Source organism: Peromyscus maniculatus, chromosome 21 (assembly GCF_049852395.1).
Source record: "Peromyscus maniculatus bairdii isolate BWxNUB_F1_BW_parent chromosome 21, HU_Pman_BW_mat_3.1, whole genome shotgun sequence".
Classification (NCBI taxonomy): domain Eukaryota; kingdom Metazoa; phylum Chordata; class Mammalia; order Rodentia; family Cricetidae; genus Peromyscus; species Peromyscus maniculatus.
The window spans coordinates 39,840,873-39,863,493 of NC_134872.1; the positions used below are offsets into that span (position 1 = coordinate 39,840,873).

General features: G+C 50.6%; 1 protein-coding gene across 2 annotated transcripts in view; it reads left to right on the forward strand.

Annotated features, from left to right (window-relative positions):
* The window catches only part of Tmem131 (transmembrane protein 131), a 161,858-nt gene extending 140,372 nt beyond the window's left edge, over nucleotides 1-21,486 (forward strand). For both annotated transcript variants that reach the window (XM_076557484.1, XM_042266420.2), the window contains exons 30-41: nucleotides 496-654; nucleotides 1,019-1,605; nucleotides 6,558-6,736; nucleotides 9,436-9,563; nucleotides 12,553-12,677; nucleotides 12,860-13,009; nucleotides 17,035-17,200; nucleotides 18,050-18,171; nucleotides 18,271-18,367; nucleotides 18,550-18,647; nucleotides 19,250-19,407; nucleotides 20,465-21,486. In XM_076557484.1, coding sequence (XP_076413599.1) covers nucleotides 496-654; nucleotides 1,019-1,605; nucleotides 6,558-6,736; nucleotides 9,436-9,563; nucleotides 12,553-12,677; nucleotides 12,860-13,009; nucleotides 17,035-17,200; nucleotides 18,050-18,171; nucleotides 18,271-18,367; nucleotides 18,550-18,647; nucleotides 19,250-19,407; nucleotides 20,465-20,749 — 2,254 coding nt within the window. In that variant the 3' untranslated portion in view covers nucleotides 20,750-21,486. The remainder of the gene's footprint in view (nucleotides 1-495; nucleotides 655-1,018; nucleotides 1,606-6,557; nucleotides 6,737-9,435; nucleotides 9,564-12,552; nucleotides 12,678-12,859; nucleotides 13,010-17,034; nucleotides 17,201-18,049; nucleotides 18,172-18,270; nucleotides 18,368-18,549; nucleotides 18,648-19,249; nucleotides 19,408-20,464) is intronic.
* The last annotated feature ends 1,135 nt before the right edge of the window (nucleotides 21,487-22,621 follow it).

Consider the following 22,621-nt stretch of genomic DNA (forward strand, 5'->3'; position numbering starts at 1 on the left):
TGAACCTCCATCCAGTTCCTCTTGGTCTTCTGACATGTTGTCTTCACATGAAGCTTCTGGGTACGGTCCTGCACTTTTACAGTTGCTCTGCAAAGGCTGCAGGACAGTTCAGTGGTTAAGAAAGAGCGCTGCTGCTCTTGCACAGGACCCAGGTTCAGTTCCCAGCACCTGCATGGCAGCTCACAACTGTCTGTAACTCCAGTTCCAGGAGATCGGAGCCCCTCTTCTGGCCTCCATTGGCACTGCATGCATATAGTTAGCACACCAGCATACATGCAGCCAAAACACCTACACATAAAATATGTAAGTTGATCAAAAACAGTAAAGTTGGTGTGCAAACTTCGTTTGATCTATAATGCTTCATTTTTATCTTATCTTTTAAAATGTGTTGCAGGCATATCTACTTTTTTACATTGTAAGTCCCCCACCCCCTACCCCAAAAATATTATTCTTGTCTTGGCAAAGAGTGCTGACTGCTCCCTCTGTGCCCCACAGTGCGCTGTTTCTCCTGGTCATTGGAACAGCCTATTTGGAAGCTCAAGGAATTTGGGAGCCGTTTCGAAGGCGACTATCCTTTGAAGCTTCCAACCCGCCCTTTGATGTGGGGAGGCCATTTGATCTCAGGAGAATCGCTGGTATTTCATCTGAAGGAAAGTATGTTCACATGCTGAAAATCCACTTTCTAGTACACATAGATTTGCTGGATGTAATTACAAGAAACAGAAATGTATCCTCACCCAGGGTTTAAAAAAAAAATCAATTCTAACCTTGAATCTGGCGCTCAGTTACTAAGAACTCATACAAGATTTTTTATCAGGGACAAAATCTGCATAGATATTAGTTAGACCACTAACCTGATCTATAATTTCCAGAGGGAATGACTGTAGAAGGTTGTGGCTCTTGCCCCTTCCTGCTATTTTTTCCTAGTTTCTCTTTGTGATAGATATACTGATGAAATTTTTCTTGTACTAGATTGGAAGTTGCTGCTTACTGAGTTTTCAATCGATCCATTTTTCAGCTTGAACACGCTCGGCTGTGAACACAGTCATGGTAGGGGTTTCTACAGCAGTGCATCCTCCAGACCTGGTCCGGGGAGTCACAGGCAGTGTGGCACATCAGTTCACCCACACAGCAGCCACAGCAGCAAAAACTCAGCTGACGTGGACACTGTCAGAACCAAAAACAGTTCAAGTATGTCGAGCAGGACTTCTGCACAAGCAGCCACCTCACAGTCTACGAGCAAAACGAGCCCCCTGGTCTTGGAGGCCAGTGCAGTGACCCAGGGTCACACGGCCAGCAGAAAGTCCAAAGGGGCGAAGCAGGGCCAGCACAGCAGCCAGCAGCATGGTCACAGCCCGCTGGAGCAGCACTCTCAGCCTCCACCGCCAGTGCCTCAACACCAGGAGCCACCACCAGAAAGGCTGTCTCCTGCTCCCCTCCCACACTCTTCCCACCCAGAGCGGGCCAGCAGCACACGGCACAGCTCAGAGGACTCCGACATCACCAGTCTCATAGAAGCCATGGACAAAGACTTTGACCACCATGACTCCCCGCCCCTAGATGTCTTTACAGAGCAGCCTCCATCACCACTGTCCAAAAGCAAAGGTAACCCTCTCCTCCCCTTCAAGAACAAGCATCTGAGGGAGGAGGCATGGTCAAGGAGCGGTCAGGATTGTAAGCAGTCTAGGCAACACTGTGGCAAGTGTTTGGTAGCTCGTACCCGTTTCCTGGGTGAACGACAGGTCTTTTGTGTCACAGGGCAAACAGAAGCAGCCAATAGTCATAAAAGATAGAGCTGGCCGGGCCGTGGTAGCGCATGCCTTTAATCCCAGCACTCGGGAGGCAGAGCCAGGCAGATCTCTGGGAGTTCGAGGCCAGCCTGGTCTACAGAGTGAGATACAGGACAGGCACCAAAACTACACGGAGAAACCCTGTCTCAGGAAAGAAAAAAAAAAAAAAAACACACTGTATTCTCCTCTTGCTTCTCAAATCAGAAACCTGTTGGATGGCATATCCTGTTACCCTTTCAGCTGCCTGTGATAACTGTGTTACAGCCATTGTTAAAAATTATTTTGGGGCTGGAGAGATGGCTCAGAGGTTAGGAGCACCGACTGCTCTTCCAGAGATCCTGAGTTCAATTCCCAGTAACCACATGGTGGCTTACAACCATCTGTAATCAGATCTGGCGCCTTCTTCTGTATACATGATAAATAAATAAATCTTTAAAAAAAAAAAATTATTTTGAAAATGGAGCTAAAACCAAAACCATCTACCCTCAAAAATAGGGTTTTTAGCTGTGCATGGTGACACACATCTGTAATCCCAGTACTGGTGAGGCGGAGGTGGGGAGGTGGTCACAAGCTTGAGGCCAGCAAGGCTACACACTGACGACTCTTAAGTAAGGAAAGGATGCAAAAGAAGCAAATGAGATAATTTGTGAAACCAAAGACGCTGGCCCTATAGGACAGGGACAGCAGAAAGTGACAGCTTTTTTTTTTTTTTTTTTTGCTTCTTGACAAAAGAGTAAGGGATGTGCCAGACAGTGTGGGTCAGGGAAAGAGTTTTTGCCTGAAGGAGCCTTACAAACAGGTAAAGTGTGAACAACAAGGCCAGTTGTGGGGTGATGAGACAAGAAATGCCAGAGCTCGGTCTACCAGTGCGGCCTGAGTGTAAGGATTCAGAGTAAACAGTGTGGGCAGTAACAGGTTCTCGAGTGCAGCCTTGGATGTAAGCTGCCGAAGTATAACAGGAATCAAACTTACTGGCAGTACCAAGGCCTCAGATTAGAACAATCCAGAGCCACGGAGGTTGGGAACTCAGAACTTTGGAAAGAAATGTGGCATGTAGACCATGTGATTCCCATGGCAACAAGCAGGCTTTCATCAATTCAGCTGGGTAGTACAACCAAAAATCATCAGTCATGGTACATTTCATTTCAAGCAAGTTAGGGGAAAACAGTTTTGGGGTGAGGTGGATTTCAGAGTTACAGATAAGGTACATAAAAGGTAGGAGACCAAGGGAGAAAAGATTCCCATGAGTGGCGTGTGGCTCCTCGTGGTGACTGGGCAAGTGCATGGGCTGCAGCAGGACCAGGCCAGGTGCCCTAGGTGCTTTTCTGTTGCTGTAACAAAACACTGTGACCAGGCAATGCTTGTAAAAGGGGGGTCATGGTTCCATAATTCTCATGGCAGGTAGCAGGGCACTGGAGCAGGCACTGGATGCTCACATCTTGAAGCAACAGCCAGGAAGCAGAGGGATACTACTGAGATTAAAGTGGACTTGTGAAAAGCCCACCCCCAGTGACACACCTCCTAATCCTTCCCAAACAGTTCTTCCATTTGGGGACCAAGTATTCAAATAAATGAGCCTATGGGGGCCATTCTTATTCAAACCACCACATTCCACTCCCTGGCCCCCATAGGTTTGTGGCCATATCACAGTGCAAAATGCATTTAGTTCAGCTTCAGAAGTCTCCATTGTAGTTGGTTGTTTTTTACTCTTTACTCTTTTTTGGACCCACCACTCAGCTCCCAAATAAATCATATGGAGTCTTACTTTCTTTTTTTTTAAGATTTATTTATTTATTATGTACACAGAAGAGGGTGCCAGATCTCATTACAGATGGTTGTGAGCCTCCATGTGGGTGCTGGGAATTGAACTCAGGACCTCTGGAAGAGCAGTCGGCGCTCTTAACCTCTGAGTTATCTCTCCAGCCCCACATGGAGTCTTACTTTCTTATGAGTGCTCAGCCTTAGCTTGGCTTGTTTCTAGCCAGGTTTTCTTAACTTAAATTATCCCATCTATCTTTTCCCTTTCTCTATTTCTATATATCTTTTCTTTCCTTCTTATTTTGTGTCTGACTGGGTGGCTGGCCTCTGGCATCTTCCTCTCCTCCTTTTCTAGTTCCTCAATCTCTCTTCCCAGATTTCTCCTTCTATTTTCTCTCTGCCTGCCAGTCCCACCTATCCTTTCTCCTGCCTTTCTATTGACCATTCAGCTCTTTATTAGACCAGTCAGGTGCTTTAGACAGGCACAGTAACACAGCTTCACAGAGTTAAACAAATGCAACATAGAAGAATGCAGCACACCTTTGCATCATTAAACATGTTCCACGGCATAAACAAATGTAACACAACTTAAAATAATATTCGACAACACCTCATAGTCTTTCAGTTTCAACAGAGTTTAAAAAATCCAAAGTCTTAAGGACTCAAAGCAGTCTCTTAACTGTAACCCCCATAAAATAAAAAAGCAAAACACATACTTCCAACATACATTGGCACAGAATATATATTATCATTCCAAAAGGGAGGAAAGGGAGCATAGTGAGGAAATACTGGACCAAAGCAAGACTGAAAACCAGCTGGGCAAGCGCTGTAGCTCTGTCCAGTGTCAAAGGGCTTACATGGCTCTGCCCTTCCAGCTTTGCTGAGGACAAGTCACTTCTCTCTTGTGGGTTGCTTCCACTTCCTGCGTGTAGCTCTCTCTGGCTGGCGTCCTACTGCTCTGTCGTTGTCATCGTCGTCGCGCTTTGGGGTCCCTAAGGCGATCCCAGCCTTTTACTCCTGTATTCTTTATGACTCTCAAGCCAGAACCACAAACAGCTGGTTGATACAGCTCCGCTGCCTGTGTGGGATGGAACCTGCCCCCTCCTTGAATTATATTTGCATGAGCTTTGACTTGTTGATTTGGGGGGGCGGGACAGAAGAGATCTAGGGCTAAGGGACTCTTCCCTTTCCCAAGTTGAAGGATCAGCTGGTGGGGACTTGCCCCGAGGTACCACTTCTTTAATCCATTTTGCATCAGGCCTTGAAACTTCTCATCTTTTGGAGCATAGGATTTGGCTCCAACATTCAATTTGCTGGGGCTTTCTTTTTCTTCAAGTTGTACATTTTGATTTTCTTTTTGCCCTACTTACTCTTTTTCAGTGTAGAACTGCATGAGAGTAGTCACTAGTAACCATGAGAAAGAATCGACATTAGGCTGTCTGGAAATCTCCTTTGCCAACAAAAGTAGACCGGAACTCCTCAGCCTCAAGCAGATTCTTCAGGGCAAAAAGTAACCATTCTATGCCAAAATATCACAAGAATAGTCACTAAGGTTCTTTCCCTCTGAAACCTCTCGAGCTTGGGCCTCCATAGTCCACCTTGACCCCAGCACTACTGTCTTCCAAGCTCCCACTAGGCTCGCCCATTGAGCCCCACCTACAGCACTCACCACTTTCTTAATCCAAAGCCCCAGAGTTTTCCACAAACCTCCAGAAAGCAACATGGTCAGGCCCATCACAGCAGTGTGCCTCTCCATGAAGCCAGAAAAATGAAATTCCAAAGGTGATGGATGGTGTTGGGTGCCAGCATGGTTGAGGAGGGAGGATACACTCATGCAGTACCCAGAAAACGTGTCTTGAATGAGGAGCAGGACAGCAGGAGAGGATTGCCATAAACCTTTGAAGTACTGAAGACAAGTTAATTGTAGAGGCCTAGATGAGACTGAGGGTAGGACTCAGTGGGGAAGTGCTTGCCAACATGTGCCAGACTTCTTTGTTTTTCTAACCGCTTAAGAACCTAAGTTATTCTCCACTCTCAAACCATACAAAACAAGCATGGGTCAGATTTAACCCACACCTCCAGTTTGCCACCCCCCATTATAGATGCCGAAATTTTCATCCGCAGAGTGGCCAGGAGCAGGGGCATTGTTTGAGAAAAGCATCAAACGTCAGTGTTGAGGTCAAGTGTGCCGTCACTGTTTTCACTGTTGTGTTTAGAAAGGACGCCTCCCAGAGACTGCTGCTCGAAAGCGTGCCTTCCGCAGCTCTGACTGGGTCTGTGGGCTCGAGCTGAGGGGCTGGAATCTGGAGATTTCTCTGCCTCTCTCTAGACTCTGTAGAGCATAGCTCCATGAGGCAAGGCTCTACTTTTTCAGTACTGTATTTCTGGCACCTGGAACATGGCTGAGACTATGTTGTGGTTGCTTCTGGTAGCATCCAGATCATTTAAAATACTAAGCTTCCTGTTTGACTCTCTACATAGCCAGTGTGACATTACATGGCATTCCTGTGCCAGTGCTGTTCTAAGGGCTTTTGTAATTCCTCACTGTGACCCTGCAAACAGGAAAGGCCAGGATGGGATCCAGCCAGCATGGCTCAGCTACCAGGGTTTTAGCACCTCCAGGTGATGCCAAAGTTCATCTGACAGTTTCCTCACTGATAGTCTGTCTCCCCACACATTCCGGAGGCTTTCAGGATTCCTTTCAAAGCTCCATCACTTTCTGGCAGATATTTTCAGGCCAGTTTGCCAGATCAGCCGAGTCTACACATACTCACCAGACTGTACCTGTGAGATGAGTCCAGTGCACGTCAGCTGTGTCTCAACAAAGTCAGCTTTTTAAAACAGCCTCCTCACAGAGCCAACCTCACTTTGGACAGTTTTAAGCCAAGAAGGAAAAATCATAGAGAAAGAAGAAACCAGCCCCTCTCCAAACAGAACTTTACAAGTTTGGCTTTGGGTTTGAAGCTTTTTGGATCAAGTTTTGTTATTCCTCTGATTTTCCATCCTCAGGGAAAGGAAAATCTCTTCAACAGCGCAAGGCTAAGCCTCCGAAGAAGCCAGAGGAGAAGGAGAGGCGGGGAAAGGGAAAGCCCCAGGAGGATGAGCTAAAGGACACCCTGGCCGATGACGACAGCTCCTCCACCACCACAGAGACCTCCAACCCCGACACGGAGCCGCTCCTCAGAGAGGTACAAAGTCCTGTCTCGTGTCACTCCTACTGAGCATGTGTCCTCAGTGTTTTCAGGCATGCCTACATCCCTCTCCCTGCAGAAACCAGCCCAGCTCTGGGATCCGATGAGGTCATTTCACCTGGGGAAGAGCATTTCAAAATATTAGTTAGAACCTGAAACCCTGCTGAAAAGTTAGGGAGCAGCCAGGATAATAATCACGCTACGTCGTGAAACCTGTTCAGTTCTGTAGTCATGCTGGAAACAGGGTTCCAGTGACAGGTCACACACACCCCCCAGGCGGGAGCAACAGTAACTCCCAGAGGGAGTAGGGCCCAGATACCAGTAGTGGTCACTTGGAACCAGAGCCCCGCCCAGGACACGCTGGCACATGGAGGACATGTCCCTTCCTTTGAGTCAGCAGCTGACAAGTGATGGACCATTCAGAATAATACTGCTGAACACCTGGCATGTCACAGCAGGGCACATGTCCAGCATGTGAGTTGTAAATGCTGTGCAGAGACGCAGGCTCTGGCTCTGCTTTGGCATTTTCCACTTTAGGGGAGTATATTCGGATTTAAGATGGTCTGTGCAGTGCTTAAGGCTGTGGACCAGAATCCGGCTTCTGGTTTCTGTCTAGTGGCCTGAGTGATCCGTTCATAAGCATGCCCAGCTCTGCCCACTGGGTGATTTAATGTTTTTCCTCAGACACACAAGTACCATCCCACATGTCCTCCTGCCCCCTCTGCCTTTCCTTGCCATTGACCTGGTGCTCTGCCTACTTCCATATAATTTGTAAGTTGTATTGGAGCATTGGACTTGGTTCCTGTTTTAGCAAATAACCAGAGAAGCCAGATACCAGTCGCTAGCCTTGGGTGGAGTCCCAGCGGTGTCAGCATCTGGCAAGCATTTTCATCCCAGGATCTTCCCTGCCTACCTTTCCAGCCTCTTTTCTGATCACCCTCAGTGTCTCTTCTTTGGCTAACTCGGCCACCATCATTCTCTCTACCACCTCACTTGTTCATGCCTTCTGTTCCCACATCTTCTGTACCATGTGCCTCCTCACCAACAAAGCTTAGAGCTCACTCCTCCGAGTCCCAGGCCTGCTAGTCCTCCCTTCGAGGCTGCATTTCTTCTGACTGGCCTCAGTGTACGGGTTGTCCATCTCATGGCATCCCTAGTCTACCCATTCTTTGACCAAATGTGTATTGAGCACCTAAGTGCTAAGGCTTGGGTAGCAGTGCTGGACAGAAGGCCTTGCCCTCTACTTAGCCAGCTCTTGGGCTGGAGAGAGGTGTCTCTGCTGTGAAAGGATAAGGCTCACAGCCTTCCAGAGAGCTCTTGCTCTGTGCCCTGCATCTAACCATGGGTTCAGAAAGTCCCTGAAGGCATAGGCTAGGGAGGAGGGGGGCCTGAGTAGCCACTACCTGTTGTTGATGTACTTTCAACAGCTAAGTAAACTGGCCTGCTAAGTTTAGGCTGCCTGTTAATCACACTGAGGACGGCCAGATGGTGGGTTATGTTTCTCCCATGCTTGACCCTGACACCCATGGCTGACCACTTTGCTGAGTGTGCCTTGCCCATCAGCCCAGGTGCTCTGGGTCAGTGTGATGACGAACCAGGTTGTGTTTGGTACACCACCCACTATGTGCGTAGCTCCCTAGGCAACATCAGCAGTCTTCACAGAATGGATTCACAGCCTGGTCAGGAGACAGCTCCTCTGAGCTCATATGTGGATATGTTAACATGTCACATTACTCTAAAAATGCTCACTGCATGTTTTCTAATCTGGCCAAGGGCCAGAAGCAGCAGTGGTGGCCAGTTGTGTAGTATGGGCTTTACAGTGCAGCTTTAATTGCCTAGGAAAGCTGCTCAGTCAGGCCAGGCCGAAGAAATCCTCTGGGCTCTGCCATGGCCAGGGGACATTTTCACGATACAGGCCACACTGCTGCCATGTGTGTCTCTCTCTCAAGGCTTGATGGCCCGGGGGAAGAGACTTTGTCTCCCTGGTAACCCCACTGCCTGGCACCAAGCTGATAGCCAGTAAATGTGAGCTGAGTAAGTGAATGGGTCTTCGGGCTCCGCCTCCTGGTGGAGCACGTGGGGAGCCGGACACCTACCACAGCGCTGTGGCTAGTTGCAGTGGAGCGGTAGGTGCCTCCCAGATGCGGTCTGGGCTGAGCTTTGTGCGAGGGGTACCACATGCTGCTGCAAGTGTTTGGCTTTGCAGCAGTCTTTGCTGGATCTTTTTTATAAACGGAGACAAGATTGTACTGCCTGTACTTTAATAAGAAGCTACTAATGGCTGCTGCCACTGCCCGCCTTCTTGTTAGGACATGCATGTAAACCTAAATGACCTTTACAATTCACACTCATCAGAATACAACTACACTAAATTAAAAGCAGCTGCAAAATTGACAGCTACAACAGATTTCAAGAAAGGCGTTCAGGGGGACAGGTGTGATGGTATATACCTTTAATCCCAGCACTCAGGAAGCCCAGGCAGGTGAACATTGAGCTCAAGGCCAAGCCTGGTCTACATAGAAAGTTCCAGGCCAGCAAGGAGCTCCACAGTGAGGCTCTGTCTGAAAGGGCGGTTATTATTTCTGGGTATTTGACATGTATAGCTGTTACCTTAGGCTTTGTGTCTTCATCTCAGGTAAAACCATTTTCAGTCATTCTGTTAATCCTCTGAGCAACTACATATGCATCTTTTACAGGACACAGAAAGGCAAAAGGGAAAACAAGCCATGCCAGAAAAACACGAAAGCGACATGTCTCAAGTGAAGCAAAAAAGCAAAAAGCTTTTAAATGTTAAGAAAGAGATCCCAACAGATGTGAAAGTCAGGTGAGTGCAGAGACACAGCGAGTGTCATGGGTCGCTGCTGGAGCCAGGCATCACTCTAGTCACTTTCCAGGGGGGCTAGACCCCAAAAGCCAAGGGCTGCCTCATGTCTAGCATCTACACTGTCACTGGTTAGGGACATCCACCTGCTTCTGATGCCAGGTGTGTAGAGGGCAGGGTTAGCAATCTGTTGAGAGTTGGGTTGAATTTGTTCGCAGGCCGAGGGCCATTTTAGTTGTGCACAGAGGTAACGGTGGCTCAGTCTCAAGTGGGAGTCTCTAGCTTTCTCAAGGAGAGCTTGGCGCCTGCTCCGTCACTGACCTGGGGGGTCTAGAAATCTGTGCTGTAAACCTTGGAGGAGCTTACTCTTCCCTAAAACATGTCAGGGATGGCGTCAACTGTAGGGATGAGACAGCTCTGCTGTGGAAGGACTCCAGGACCCACAGGACAGGGTTCAGGTGGGCCTTGTCAAGAGGCTTTCTCTAGACTGGTCTACAGAGAATGACTGTGAGCTGCTGGGCTGTTGACTAAGATTGTTCATATTTTCTTTTTTTTTTTTTAAGATTTTATTTATTTATTATATATACATTGTTCTGTATGCATGTGTCCCTGCAGGCCAGAAGAGGGCACCAGATCTCATTACAGATGGTTGTGAGCCACCATGTGGTTGCTGGGAATTGAACTCAGGACCTCTAGAAGAGCAGTCAGTGTCAGTGCTCTTAACCTCTGAGCCATCTCTCCAGCCCGATTGTTCATATTTTCATTCAGCTGTGTTAGCATCCTCAGATGAACTGATTTCAGTGTTAGCACTGTGGGAGCTGATGCAGAGGAAGGTGGGGAAGACGTGGGAAGGAAGGGCGAAGCCATGTCGTGTCAGTGTTAGTCTGAGCCTCAGATTTAGGAGGAACACCTCAGAGATTGTCCCAGACAGGCTACTGCTGTCTTGATGGCTGTGGCCCGCCCTCTTCTTCTCCAGGCCCAGTGCCTGAGCTGCCCTGACTGCTGTTGTCTACCGATTTTTCTCAAATAGTGGACCATTACTGGGTTCCATCTTGAAGACTCTCTCACCCTTGTAGACAGAATCACTTCACGTCAGTTGGCTATCGTCCATTTTACTCAAAAGCCTTAAACTTTTTTCTAGAAACCATCTGGCTTAATTTAGAAATATCGCGTTAGCAAAAAAATAAAATAGTTTGGCACCTTTTTCTCTTAAAAGCCCATTAATTTTACAGTGGCAGAGTCAAGCTTGGTAAAGTAGACGCCCCCACCCCCCATTACAGATGACTTTCCCAATATGACCCACCCAGCCTCCCCAAGGGGCTGGGTGTCCCTGTCTGTCATTTTTAGAATGTGGGTTGTAAAGTAACCGTGTCGGCCAGAAGTGGAAGAAGCGCAGAGGGCTGTGTACACTGTGGTGATGGTGGTCGTGCCCGGAAATGGGGGGGGGGGGGATTGGTTTGGTTCCAGTTTGTTTTACTACTTAAAATTTTATTTATCTGGGCTAACGGAAACCGTCTGGTTTGTCTGGTTTGGTATCTCTTTAACTAACTTCAGAAATACTTATGGAGCCTGCCATGGTGCCACCCACACCTTTAATCCAGCACTTGGGAGGCAGAGGCAGGCAGTTTTTGTGAGTTGAAGGGAGATCCTGTCTCAGAGAGAGGAAGAGAGAGAGAGAGAGAATGAGAATTTTGTGACATATGCAAAAACAAATGTCCTTTGACCCCAGTCCCTTATAAATATAGCTAAACAAGTTTCTTGAAATGGGTGTGCTTCATGTGAAGTCACACTTTGCCTTCTTTATTTTCTTGGTTTGCTGGGGAGTAGGAGAGCCATGAGTATTTGGGGGCCCCTAGGTCTGGGAAGGTAGAACTACTCGAGCCTTTGAACTGTGATGTGAATCAGTACGGTGGTTTATTTTATACCTAAAACCTAACAGGAATTGGCAGCACCCTAGAAATGAGAACTTGGGGTGCGAGTGGAGTCAAGATGGGGGATATGAAGAACTTAAGGGCCAGAGCAGGGTAGGGGTCTGAGGGATGTGCTGAGACCACACCCACAGGGTTGGGGACCGGAAGCACAGCTCTGAAAACACCTGAGCAAAGCTGAGTATGGCTGTGCACTTGGTGCTTCTAGCTACCCAAAGGGTGAAGAGACTCAAAATTCAGGGGCTAGCCTGAGCTGCACAGCAATTTCACAGCCAGCTTGGATGACTCAGTAGGTCTCTGCTCAAATATAAAGAAAATGTTGAAGATGTAGTTCAGGGGGAGAGAAAGTGAGCAGCATACACAAAGCCCTAGATTTAATACCCAGCACTGGAAAAGAAGAAAGTAAAATAAAATGTGCACAGGCTTCTCATATCTGTGCCCAAAAGTAAGCCTTTGGCTTTTCTGCCGTTAACAGCCAACACTGGTGATTCTCCCCCAGGGGCCACTGCCTAGCTGTAGCCAGCCTCCCAGATCCACTTGGTAGGTGTCACAGAAGCAGCTCTGTAAAGAACACCTTTGTTACCCACAGGCAGTACTGCTCCTGCTACCTTACTTAAGCTAATACCTAGTTCTGCAGTGGCTGCAACTAGGCCCCAGCTCTTTGTCAGATCTCTGTTGGGAAATACATTCAGGGCTCCACGGTGGCAAAAGTCCTGGAGAGACTCACCCGAAGCACAGCTGCCCTTGCTGGCTCCGTGCCGCAAGTTCATGCACACATTTCCCGGAGCAGGCATTCAGATCCCTCATCTGTCTCCAAATATGCACCTCAGCACACTGTCTGCACTTAAGACAGCAGAGGTTAGGGGCGCACGCACACGCACACGCACCAGCAGTCCCAGAATGTTTAGAGCACTGAGAGCCCCAAGTACAGAGCTGGGCAGGAAACCCTGTCAACAAGGCATGCAGTTGAACTGTGTATGGGATAATGATGCTCTGAATGACATACACCCTTGCTCCAAACAACAGGATAAATTGGTTTTATTGCATCCTTGTTTTTCTTTCAGTTCCTTCGAACTCCCATATAACCCCTCACTGGAAAATAAACAGCGTAGAAACCTCCCAACCAAGATTCCTCTCCCAACTACACTAACGAGTGGATCCAAATCACGAAATTCCCAGAAAACAAAAGGTATTGTCATGTTGATCACAGAGATGTTTTCATGATTCATTGTTTTCATAACCGTCGGTGGCTGGTAGTCAGTCACTAGCTGCTAGTTGTATTATGAAGTCAAGGCCATGTTGAGGATTCAATGAAGCAGACTCAGGAAAGCAAACCCTCCCCATTAACTTTCCTTTCTGATTTCTATGCAGGTACAAATAAGTTAGTGGACAACAGGCCAGCTGGCCTCTCGAAATTCCTCCCCAGCAGTCAAGAGCTGGGGAGTACCAGTAGCTCCGAGGGTGAGAAAGACTCTCCCCCACCGGAGTGGGACGCTGTGCCAGTTCACAAGCCCAGCAGCTGTAAGTAGGGGGGTAGCAGCCGCTGGGTTCCAGGAGCTGCCCCCAGCTCCAGGTGCTGCAGGCTGGGGATGTTTTCAGGAGAGATCGTTGTGGGCGGCCCCACTACAGCCAACCTCAACTAGCCAGCAAGAGCCCAGGGTGCATCTGTCTGGCCAGGGCAAGGGATGCTGTTGGAGACTGGGGTCTTTACACCAGAGACAGTAATGGGGGATTCACAGTAGGGCTCTTGGCTCCGCCTGGGGAGGAGAGTGACCATCCAAAGGTGCTTTGCTTTCTAGGAGCACTGCCTGGGGTCCTCGAGTGTGACCCCACAGAGTGCAGTGCTCTGCGGAGATGCATTCACTCCCAGCTTTCCTTACACACCTGTGTGCGTGTTTCTCACCCCCTTCCTGACCTTGCCTCAGATTTTGGTAAGCCCGCTCTACTGAGGGAAGGTGGAAATCTCACTCGTCCTTTCAGCCTGACATGGAGACCAAAGAACCAAGAAAAGGAGGTCCTAAGAGAGTAGTTCTCAGCCTGGGTGCTGCAGTCGCTTTGGGGGTGGAACAGCCCTTCCACGGGGTCACACATCAGAGAGTTACATTACAATTTATAGTAGAACAATGAGTTCTGAAGGAGCAGTGAGCATGATTTTGTGGTTGGGGTCACTACACCATGAAGAACTTTATTGAAGGGTCACAGCACCAGGAAGGTTGAGAACACTGTCCTAGGAGCAGGGTCGGGGGAGGCCAACCGTCCCAGCTCTAGCACCGACATCCATCCCCTCACCGTTGTGTGAGCGCGGACCTGCACTGGCGGCTTTGTGCCCAGGAGGAAATGAGAAGCGGGGTGCAGTCGGGTTGAGGAGTGCAGGTTAAGAGGAGGCCTGGGTACCCGAAGCGCTGGGTCAGCTGAGGGGAAGAAGCTGAACTTGGAGTGGGGTGCTCACCAAGCACGCCACCTTGACCTTTGCACCTAAATGCATGAACCAGCCAAACACGCTCCATGGAGTCTGGTGCCACAGTTTGCCATCAGACGGTCCTTAGCTTTTCGAAGGTAGTAAGAAATGCAAGTCTGATCATCCCGGAGGTCCTGAACTAGTGGTACATACCTGTTGGGAGAATGGTTGCCTCCTTAGAGTTCCTGGAACTTTGGGGCCTTCCTTTGCACCAAGGAAGCAGGACCGTGCTCCCCAGGTCCCGTTTCACAGGACTCTTCTGAGGCCAGTAGGTGAAGCTCTTGGATGTAACTGAACAAATCCGTGGAACCGAGCACCAGAGAGGAGGGGTGCCAGCCTTCTAGACATTGACCCTGACCAGCAGCTAGCCACAGTGGGAAGGCCAGTGGGCTCCAGCTCCATGGGATCTTGGGCCTCAGCAGGGAAGCAGTGAGAGAAGCAGGATGGGGCCGAGAGCTCTACCAAGTCCTCCCGGCCGAGCTCCCGGCCAGCTGGAGGGAAAGCTGATGCCAAGGCCCGCGCCTGTGCCGCCTTTGTGCTTCTCCTGTTAGAGAAGACCTGGTCCCGAGCCCTGCTCTCCCCACCAGTCTCTCTGCATAGCTCGGCCAGGGCTGCGCTGCCCCTGACGTGGCCAGAGGAGCCAGAAGAGCGTCCATCTTTCCTAGGTCACACCTCCAAGTGTCTGTTAGCAGGACACTGCTGACTTGAGAGCCCTTTGGTCGTCCCACTGAGTCCGAGTTAGGACAAGGCAGTTGTCACAGGCACCGGGTCCCGTGTATAATGGGTCGTATCCACTTGGCAGCCCTTAGCTGGAGCTTTGTCTTGGTGAGGTTTCTGTTGCTGTGATGAAACACTGTGACCATAAGCGACTGGGGAGGGGTGTTTTCTTACACTCCCACATCACGGTCTGTCTTCAGAGGCAGTCATGGCAGGAACTCAAGCTGGACAGGAACCAGGGAGCAGGAGCTGATGCAGAGGCCGTGGAGAGGAGTACTGCTTGCTGCCTTGCTCTCTGTCTAATTTGTTAAGCATCCCGGACCATCTCGGGGGTAGGGGATAGTACCTGCAGCCAGAGGTTCTCTAACTGCATGAAGTTTGGGCCTCCTCTCTTCTCCGGCTTCAGGCCTTATTCCAGAAGGCTCCTTCTGACCTCCTCAGTTTCATCCCATCTGCATTTGTCAAGTGCACCTGCCCTGCTGGGCCTGTCCACACTGGCTTCCCTAGGGCAGCGCTCAGGAGAAACAAGCCAGCAGAGGGCACTAGTCAGCTTTCCTGCCGTGAACCACCCAGAAGGAAAGCTGTCTGGGCTCCCAGTGGCAGGCCCAGTCCACCGCCAGCTGACGGGTGCTTTTAGGTCTGTGGCAGAGCAGAAAGCATGGCAGAAGGGTGTGGCAGAGCAGAGCTGCTCAACTCCTGACGCCCTGGAAGCAGAGAGAAGAGGGTCTAGGGAGAGATGTACCCTTCAGGGTCACACCCCAGCTTCCTAACAGTTGGGAAGCTACTAGATTAACAGCCCTCACACTGAGCACTGCTGCTGGACCAAGCCTCCAACACTTTCCTGCTCTAAGATTTCCTCACCAGACCATCCCAGAGCATAGCCTGCACCAGTATTGATCTTTCACCAGGGGAAGGTCAGAAGGGGTCACAGAAGAGAGGAGAGGTTCTGAGCATTTGTACAGAAGTCACCCTTCAACAGCAGGGTGTTAGGTGAGCGCTGGGTGTGGACGTCAGTGTGTTAGATGTACACTGGGTGTGGACATCAGCAGTGTGTTAGGTGAGCACTGGGTGTGGACGTCAGTGTGTTAGGTGAGCACTGGGTGTGGACAGCAGCAGTGTGTCAGGTGAGCACTGGGTGTGGACAGCAGCAGTGTGTCAGGTGAGCACTGGGTGTGGACGTCAGCAGGGTGTCAGGTGAGCACTGGGTGTGGACAGCAGCAGTGTGTCAGGTGAGCACCGGGTGTGGACAGCAGCAGTGTGTCAGGTGAGCACCGGGTGTGGACAGCAGCAGTGTGTCAGGTGAGCACTGGGTGCGGACAGCAGCAGTGTGTCAGGTGAGCACTTAGTGTGGACAGCAGCAGTGTGTCAGGTGAGCACTGGGTGTGGACAGCAGCAGTGTGTCAGGTGAGCACTGGGTGTGGACAGGAGTGTGTCAGGTGAGCACTGGGTGTGAACTGCAGTGTGTCAGGTGAGCACTTAGTGTGGACAGCAGCAGTGTGTCAGGTGAGCACTGGGTGTGGACAGCAGCAGTGTGTCAGGTGAGCACTGGGTGTGGACAGCAGCAGGGCACCAACAGAGCAGCCGGCCACCTTTGTGGCCAGGAGTGAAGGTGGACAGGCTGCAGGCTAAGGAACGATAACGGTGTCAGTGCCACTGGCATGGAATCATCACAGAGCAGTCTGTAGTTCCAGAAGCAGGGCAGACTCGGGAGGGCGGGGAAGGGGGCACTGGAGGCTGTGGGGTGCTGTGCAAAGCTGGGTGAACCCCCCCCCCCCCATGCACCACCATTAGGAGCAGCACCAGGGTGCACAGTAGCGGTGTGAAGTGATAGATTTCCTGTTAATTACTCCTGTTTCCAGTTGAGTGCAGACATGACATCAGAATACTTTTCTCAAGTGTTTAAAGCAGCTGGATAGACGTTCTGTTTCAGGGCCAAGAATACACTGAGAGCTCGCAGCCTCGTAGACCAGGGCCACAGCTGCCCCTTCACACTGAGGCCGAGAGAAGGGGTCTCGCTGGACTTGAGGACAAGTGCGCTTTACTTGCTGCAAGTTAGCCCTGAGAGAAGGCACAGCCTCCCTCGGGTGGGTCCCCAGGCAGTGGCGTCAGCTGCGCATGGGGTGGCAGTGAAGAGGGCGACTACCCCGTCCTTCATCTGTGGAGCAAGCGCCTGCGTTCCCCGAAAGCCCAGGGCACAGAGAGATTCGAATCTCCCCTCTCTTTGGCACCTCTGAAGGGAACGCACAAGAGGCTCACTTTGTGTTCTTTATTAGAAGCACTTGAATTTCACAGTTTTAGAATATCGAAAATAACTGTTTTGAAGAGTCCAGATTAAAATGTCCCATTCACGGGACCTTTTGTTCATTTCCAGCCACTGACAGTCTTTACAAGCTGTCTCTGCAAACCCTCAATGCGGACATTTTCTTAAAACACCACCAGACCTCACCGACAGCGGCCTCCTCTCCATCTCCGCCCACCGCTCCCTGCCCGTTCACGTCCCGTGGCAGCTACAGCAGCATTGTCAACAGCTCCAGCAGGTAGGCCCACGCCAGCACCCGTTGTCACGGTGACACTTAGCAGCCACACCCTCAGCCTGGCAGACCCATGTTCCATCATTAGGTCCCTTACCTGGGGGCAGCTCTTCCTGTTAGAGGCTCCTGACCCAGCAGTGATCTTACTCTGTCCACGCACAAGTCTGTTAAGTCTTTAGAATTGTGTTCTCATCCAAGAGCCAGGCAAGCTTTAACCTAAAGGACAGAGCAGTGACTTGAAGACACCGGTTATTGACTTTGGCTTTGCAGCCAGAAGGATTTGTCACCGTGTGTAAGGTGCCTGTAAGTGACATGTGCTCAGAGGCAGGTGGCGTCCCTCTGTACCACCCCAGCTCAGTACCACACAGGCTTAGTTCCTGCTGTCAGGCTGCTCCCAGTGGTCAGTGGAGGCAGTGGCCGGCAGAACGGGGGGGGGGGGGGGGGGGGGGGGTACTTTCCTGGGGCCCTCACTGTTTGCAACCATGTCCCAGGGAAGGAGGCCTGAGAACGGACCTGTCCTGTCTGTCAACACCACCAGTTAGCTGACAGCTTTCTTCGCTAAGTGGCCTCCTTCCGAGTCTTCAAACTGTGATCTCCACCTTTTCTGTCCCTAAATTGTGAGCCCGCCTTGGTCTTTCCTAGCTTCCCATTTCCTGTGTTTCCCCTCATTTGCTGTGTGATTAAGCTGTCTTGGGCCCCAGAACATGTTCACAGGGCTTCGCTGTGTTCTGAGCCATCCTGGGCTGTCATCCCTGGGTCTGGCGCAGCAGAAGCCCGCTCCCACCCAAGAAGGTGCCCGATGCTCCTCCGCTGTAGGCCCCAGCAGTGAGACGCTCTCTTTGCTTCTTCCTCAAGTGACACGAAGGCAAAGCAGCCCAGCGGAAGCAAAAGCAAGCTGACGAAGGCAGCCTCTCTCCCGGGCAAGAACGGCAACCCCACCTTCGCTGCGGTCACCGCAGGCTACGACAAGAGCCCGGGTAAGGACCTGCTCCCACGGCTGCCACGCCTGAACAGTGGGCGTGACGGGTGGCCTTTGTCCAGCCCTGCCCTGCCCTGATGCACGGTCCTTGTTGCAGGAGGGAACGGCTTTGCTAAAATTTCTTCAAGCAAATCCGATTTTCCCAGCAGCCTTGGCATTTCACACATCCCTGTGGACAGTGATGGCTCAGACAGGTAAGTGGCCCGCCCTTCATCTGTCAGAGGTTGCCATTCCCTGGGTCAGGCGGGCATCTTTCCGCTCTGTGGGTCTGCCTTTGTCTTGGCTTCCATAGCTGAGCCCTCTCCTTGGAAAGCTGTGACGGGCCCATCTCACTCACCATCATCCGTTGTTTGTGTTTTCCCCTTTGAACCTTCAGCTCGGGTTTGTGGAGTCCTGTCAGCAATCCAAGCAGCCCTGACTTCACCCCCCTCAATTCGTTCTCGGCCTTTGGCAATTCTTTTAATCTAACAGGTGGTAAGTATTTAACCCTAGCTCTGTAAGTAGGAGGTCCATAAGTAGGAAGCCTCTAGATAGGAAACGTCTGTTTGACGTGTTAGTGACACTTTGTAGAGGAGAAATGGCTGCGGTCTAGGCAGGGGATCTCTTTTTCACTTGCTTCATCAGCCGATAAGTTCTGTGCAGCTCTCAAGGGTGCAGGTTGTGGAGGGCTTCTGGGAAACCAGCCCACAACACGGCAGCCGTGTGGAGGGGTCCTCCCTGACAGCCCTACTCAGGGCACAGGAGGACACGGTGCCTGCCGGTCGGCTAGTGTTCCAGAGCACATGCCTTGGAGCTTCTAAGGGGGACTCTGGTGTGAAGTCGACCTCTACATGTGCCAGGCACAGTGCGAGTTCAAATTAGCCCCAAGGTCAGGGGTGGACAGCTGCATCCTGACGTCATCTGTTGATGGGTTCAGTGTCCAGATTGTGTGCCATGTGCGTAGTTCTTGAGAACATCCCAGACCACACAGAATGTGGTGGGAGCCGACGAGGTGTGTGGCCGCTGAAGTGCATGGCATTGAGTGACTCTCATCCCAGTGATGGCAGCGGCACTTGGCCCACCCTCTATTTCTGCAGTTTTCAGCAAACTCGGGCTGCCGAGATCCTGCAGTCAGTCATCCCAGAGAAGTTGGAATGAGTTCAGCAGTGGCCCCTCCTACCTTTGGGACTCTCCAGCGACAGACCCCAGCCCTTCCTGGCCAGCCAGTTCCAGCTCACCAACCCACACAGCCACTGTGAGTACTCCAGCCCCAGCCCTCTTCGTCATTACTGGGGTGCCCTTGGACTGTGGTTACAGTCACGGCAGCAGAGCATGGTGGGTAGGAAGGGGGCCGCGTTCTCAGGCTCCACTGTTTCTCTGGTTCTGTCCGTCCTGCTGCTCTTCACGAGCATGAATCAGGATGTCCTGAGAAAACTGGGCAGTGGGGTTCAGGCTCCCCCTTGAATCAGGATGTCCTGAGAAAACTGGGCAGTGGGGTTCAGGCCCCCTTACAGATGTGTCGTGTGCAGCCTCTTCCCTCCGGGGAGCTAGAGTACAGGTGTGATGTGACCCGGGCTGGCTGAGGCTCCAGCGGCTGCCCGCCCGCTCCTCCCTCCACGGCAAGCTGGGAAGTTCTGAGAAGCACTCACCTTTCAGCTCCTCTTTCCATTTGCTCCTAACTAAATTGTCTGCCAAGACTGTGCTCCCAAATGGTCCTCTTGCCAAGAAAATAGTGGATTCATCCTTCACAAAACGATGGCAGAAAACCGTGATCTACCTGCACCTTTGCCTCAGAAACCCCTAAATCAGACATGCACGGTAGATGGGAAGTGCACAAGCTTCATAGGCTGTTAAAGAGCCCAAAGCTTGTCTCCTTGGTAACAGTCTGGCATCAGTTTCCATAGCACCCCAACCATTCCTAAAAGGCAGCCACCAAATTCTCTGCGCACATCGGGTGGTCATTCTGTTGCTGGGGCTTTGCAAGTCACTTTTCCACCCCACTTGTTCAGCTTTGCGCCTTGATACAAGTCAGGACCCACACAGGCCCGTGCCCCAGGGATACCCATGCATAAAAAGCAGGCTGCCTATGCTGGGTCCACAGGCTGGCCTTCACCAGCCTTCCTAAAATGCCACAGCACATGCCCAGACCCACTCTGTCTAAATATACAGAATATGCTTTAAAATAAACAAAACTGAGAAGTCTGTGGGCCACTCCATTGTTGTATGATCTTGTGTGTGAGCCTCACCATTTCCCCTGCCTGCCTGCCAGGCCCATCTCCTGCTCACTGCTGGGTGTTTCTCTTCTGTCACAGTCCATCCTTGGCAACACCAGTGGCCTGTGGTCCACCACTCCGTTCAGCAGCTCAATCTGGTCCAGCAACCTCAACAGCGCTCTCCCGTTCACCACTCCAACAAACACGCTGTCAAGCATCGGTCTCATGGGCTCGGAAAACTCCACCACTGCCCACGCTCCTTCCGCCTCTGGTCCGGCTGACGACTTGGGACAGACCTACAACCCCTGGCGGATATGGAGCCCCACAATCGGAAGAAGAAGCTCTGACCCTTGGTCTAATTCGCACTTCCCTCATGAAAATTAAAATTAAGCGAAAACAAGAGTGGGGACCCTCATCTAGATCATGATATGCCAGTTTCCAAGACAGCTTCTGAAGGCCCTGGCTGCTGTTGCTTCCCTCCCCTCCTCCTCTGTGCAGGGCAGGCTTGTTCCACTCGCTTCTTCCAGATCTTTCTTGCAATTATGATACTCTGAGATTTGCTGTTGTGCTTGTAGACAAAAGTCTGGACTCAGCCACAAACTTCTTACGACCTGTCCATCTGAAATCTTGACCCGCCCCGTTCCCCACCTGTCTCTTCCCTGCTTTCTTTATCTGTAAGAACACAAATTTGGCCGTACAGTTAAGGGAGTAATTTGAGTTGATTGACATGTCCTGGCATGTGACAATTTTACTAAATTACCAAGTTTGGTTTTTAATAATTTCACAATATTATGCGCCAAGATCTAATTTTAAAAATGTATGAGGACTTTGTGCTGAAAATACAGAGTATTTTTTTAAAGTAAGGCTATCTTGGTTTAAAAGCAGACTACAGAAACGTAAACCAGCCTAAGAACAATGGCTGAATGTAAAGCATCCAGAGGAGACCACACGCATTTTCTGTGCTGTTTGTACTTGAGGTATGTACCATTTGTATACCTGAATTTATTTTAAAGATGAACTGAAATGCACATAGCCAAGTCTTGACATTACAAGATTGTGTATTTCTTAAATACAACTTTGTGTTGTACTTTGAAATAAATGCTTTTTTCAAAAGCCTCGAATTGTTTTGTTCTGTTTTCTTAACACACAAGATGCCTTTCACACCACGGTGGGCCATGGTGTCATTGCATGGCACTCTGGAGTGGATTGGTTTTAAAGAATGATGTGGTTTTTCATGGCTACAGGTAGCTATGATCTCCTAAAATTCCCCTGATGACTATGGAGGATCCTTGATAGAAAATTACCTGGAAGCCTGTTTGGATTCCTCCAGGGAGAGGCTTTTCCTCCACCTCTAACCGAAACAGAGCAGCCTAAAAACCGAGTGGCTAACACCCTTGACCACTCCTGGGTCAGCACACATCTGAAGCCCCGGGGTCCCCCCGCTGCGCTCAGCTTCTAAGAGGCTGTGAAGTCCCATCTGGTATCACTCAACTCACCCTTCCCAAAAAGGGGCTCGTGCCAGCTCGCCACTGCATGCTGTGACAGCGCTTCCTGACACCTGAGTGTGGTGACAGGAGGAGACAAGGGAAGAAGTAGAGGCTGGGTGGATAAAGCGCTGTAACTGAGTTCAGGTCCCCAGGATCGCCACAACCCACGTGTGCAAAGGCAGGTGCAGTGGCCGGCCACCTGGAATCCCTGTGCAGAGAGGCAGACACACTGAACCCCCAGGACCAGCTGCACTAGCCAAGGATGAGGTCCAGGGTCAGTGAGAAACCTGCCTTAGAAAATAAAGGGGACCATGAAGAACGATGCCTGACATACCTCCTCGTACGCATGCACACACACACGTGTACTGTACATACATACATATCACACGTGTACAGGTGTGTACCACAAGAAGCAGATACAAGGGAGAAGCTGGTCACAGGAAGGGCCTGAGATCACCTGCAGAAATGCCCAGTGTTGCATGTCTGTACTTGGGGGCAGTTGGAAGGAGCCATTTACCCACCAGGATAGGAAACCTTCAGCATTTTAGCTGCTGAATGGGTGGGTGGGTAGCAGCACCATGTAGGAACACCAGCACATGCCATCTGCCGCAGGCCCCAGAACCAACCGTGGAAGAGGCAGAGTCTAGAAGGCCCAAAAGAAAGGTGTGTGCTCACCTAAGACATTTTTCTTTTTAACAAATTGTTGACCCTTTTCCATCGGTAAGTATTTCTCCAGAAAGAACTACACAGACAGCGAGTGCCACGGCTC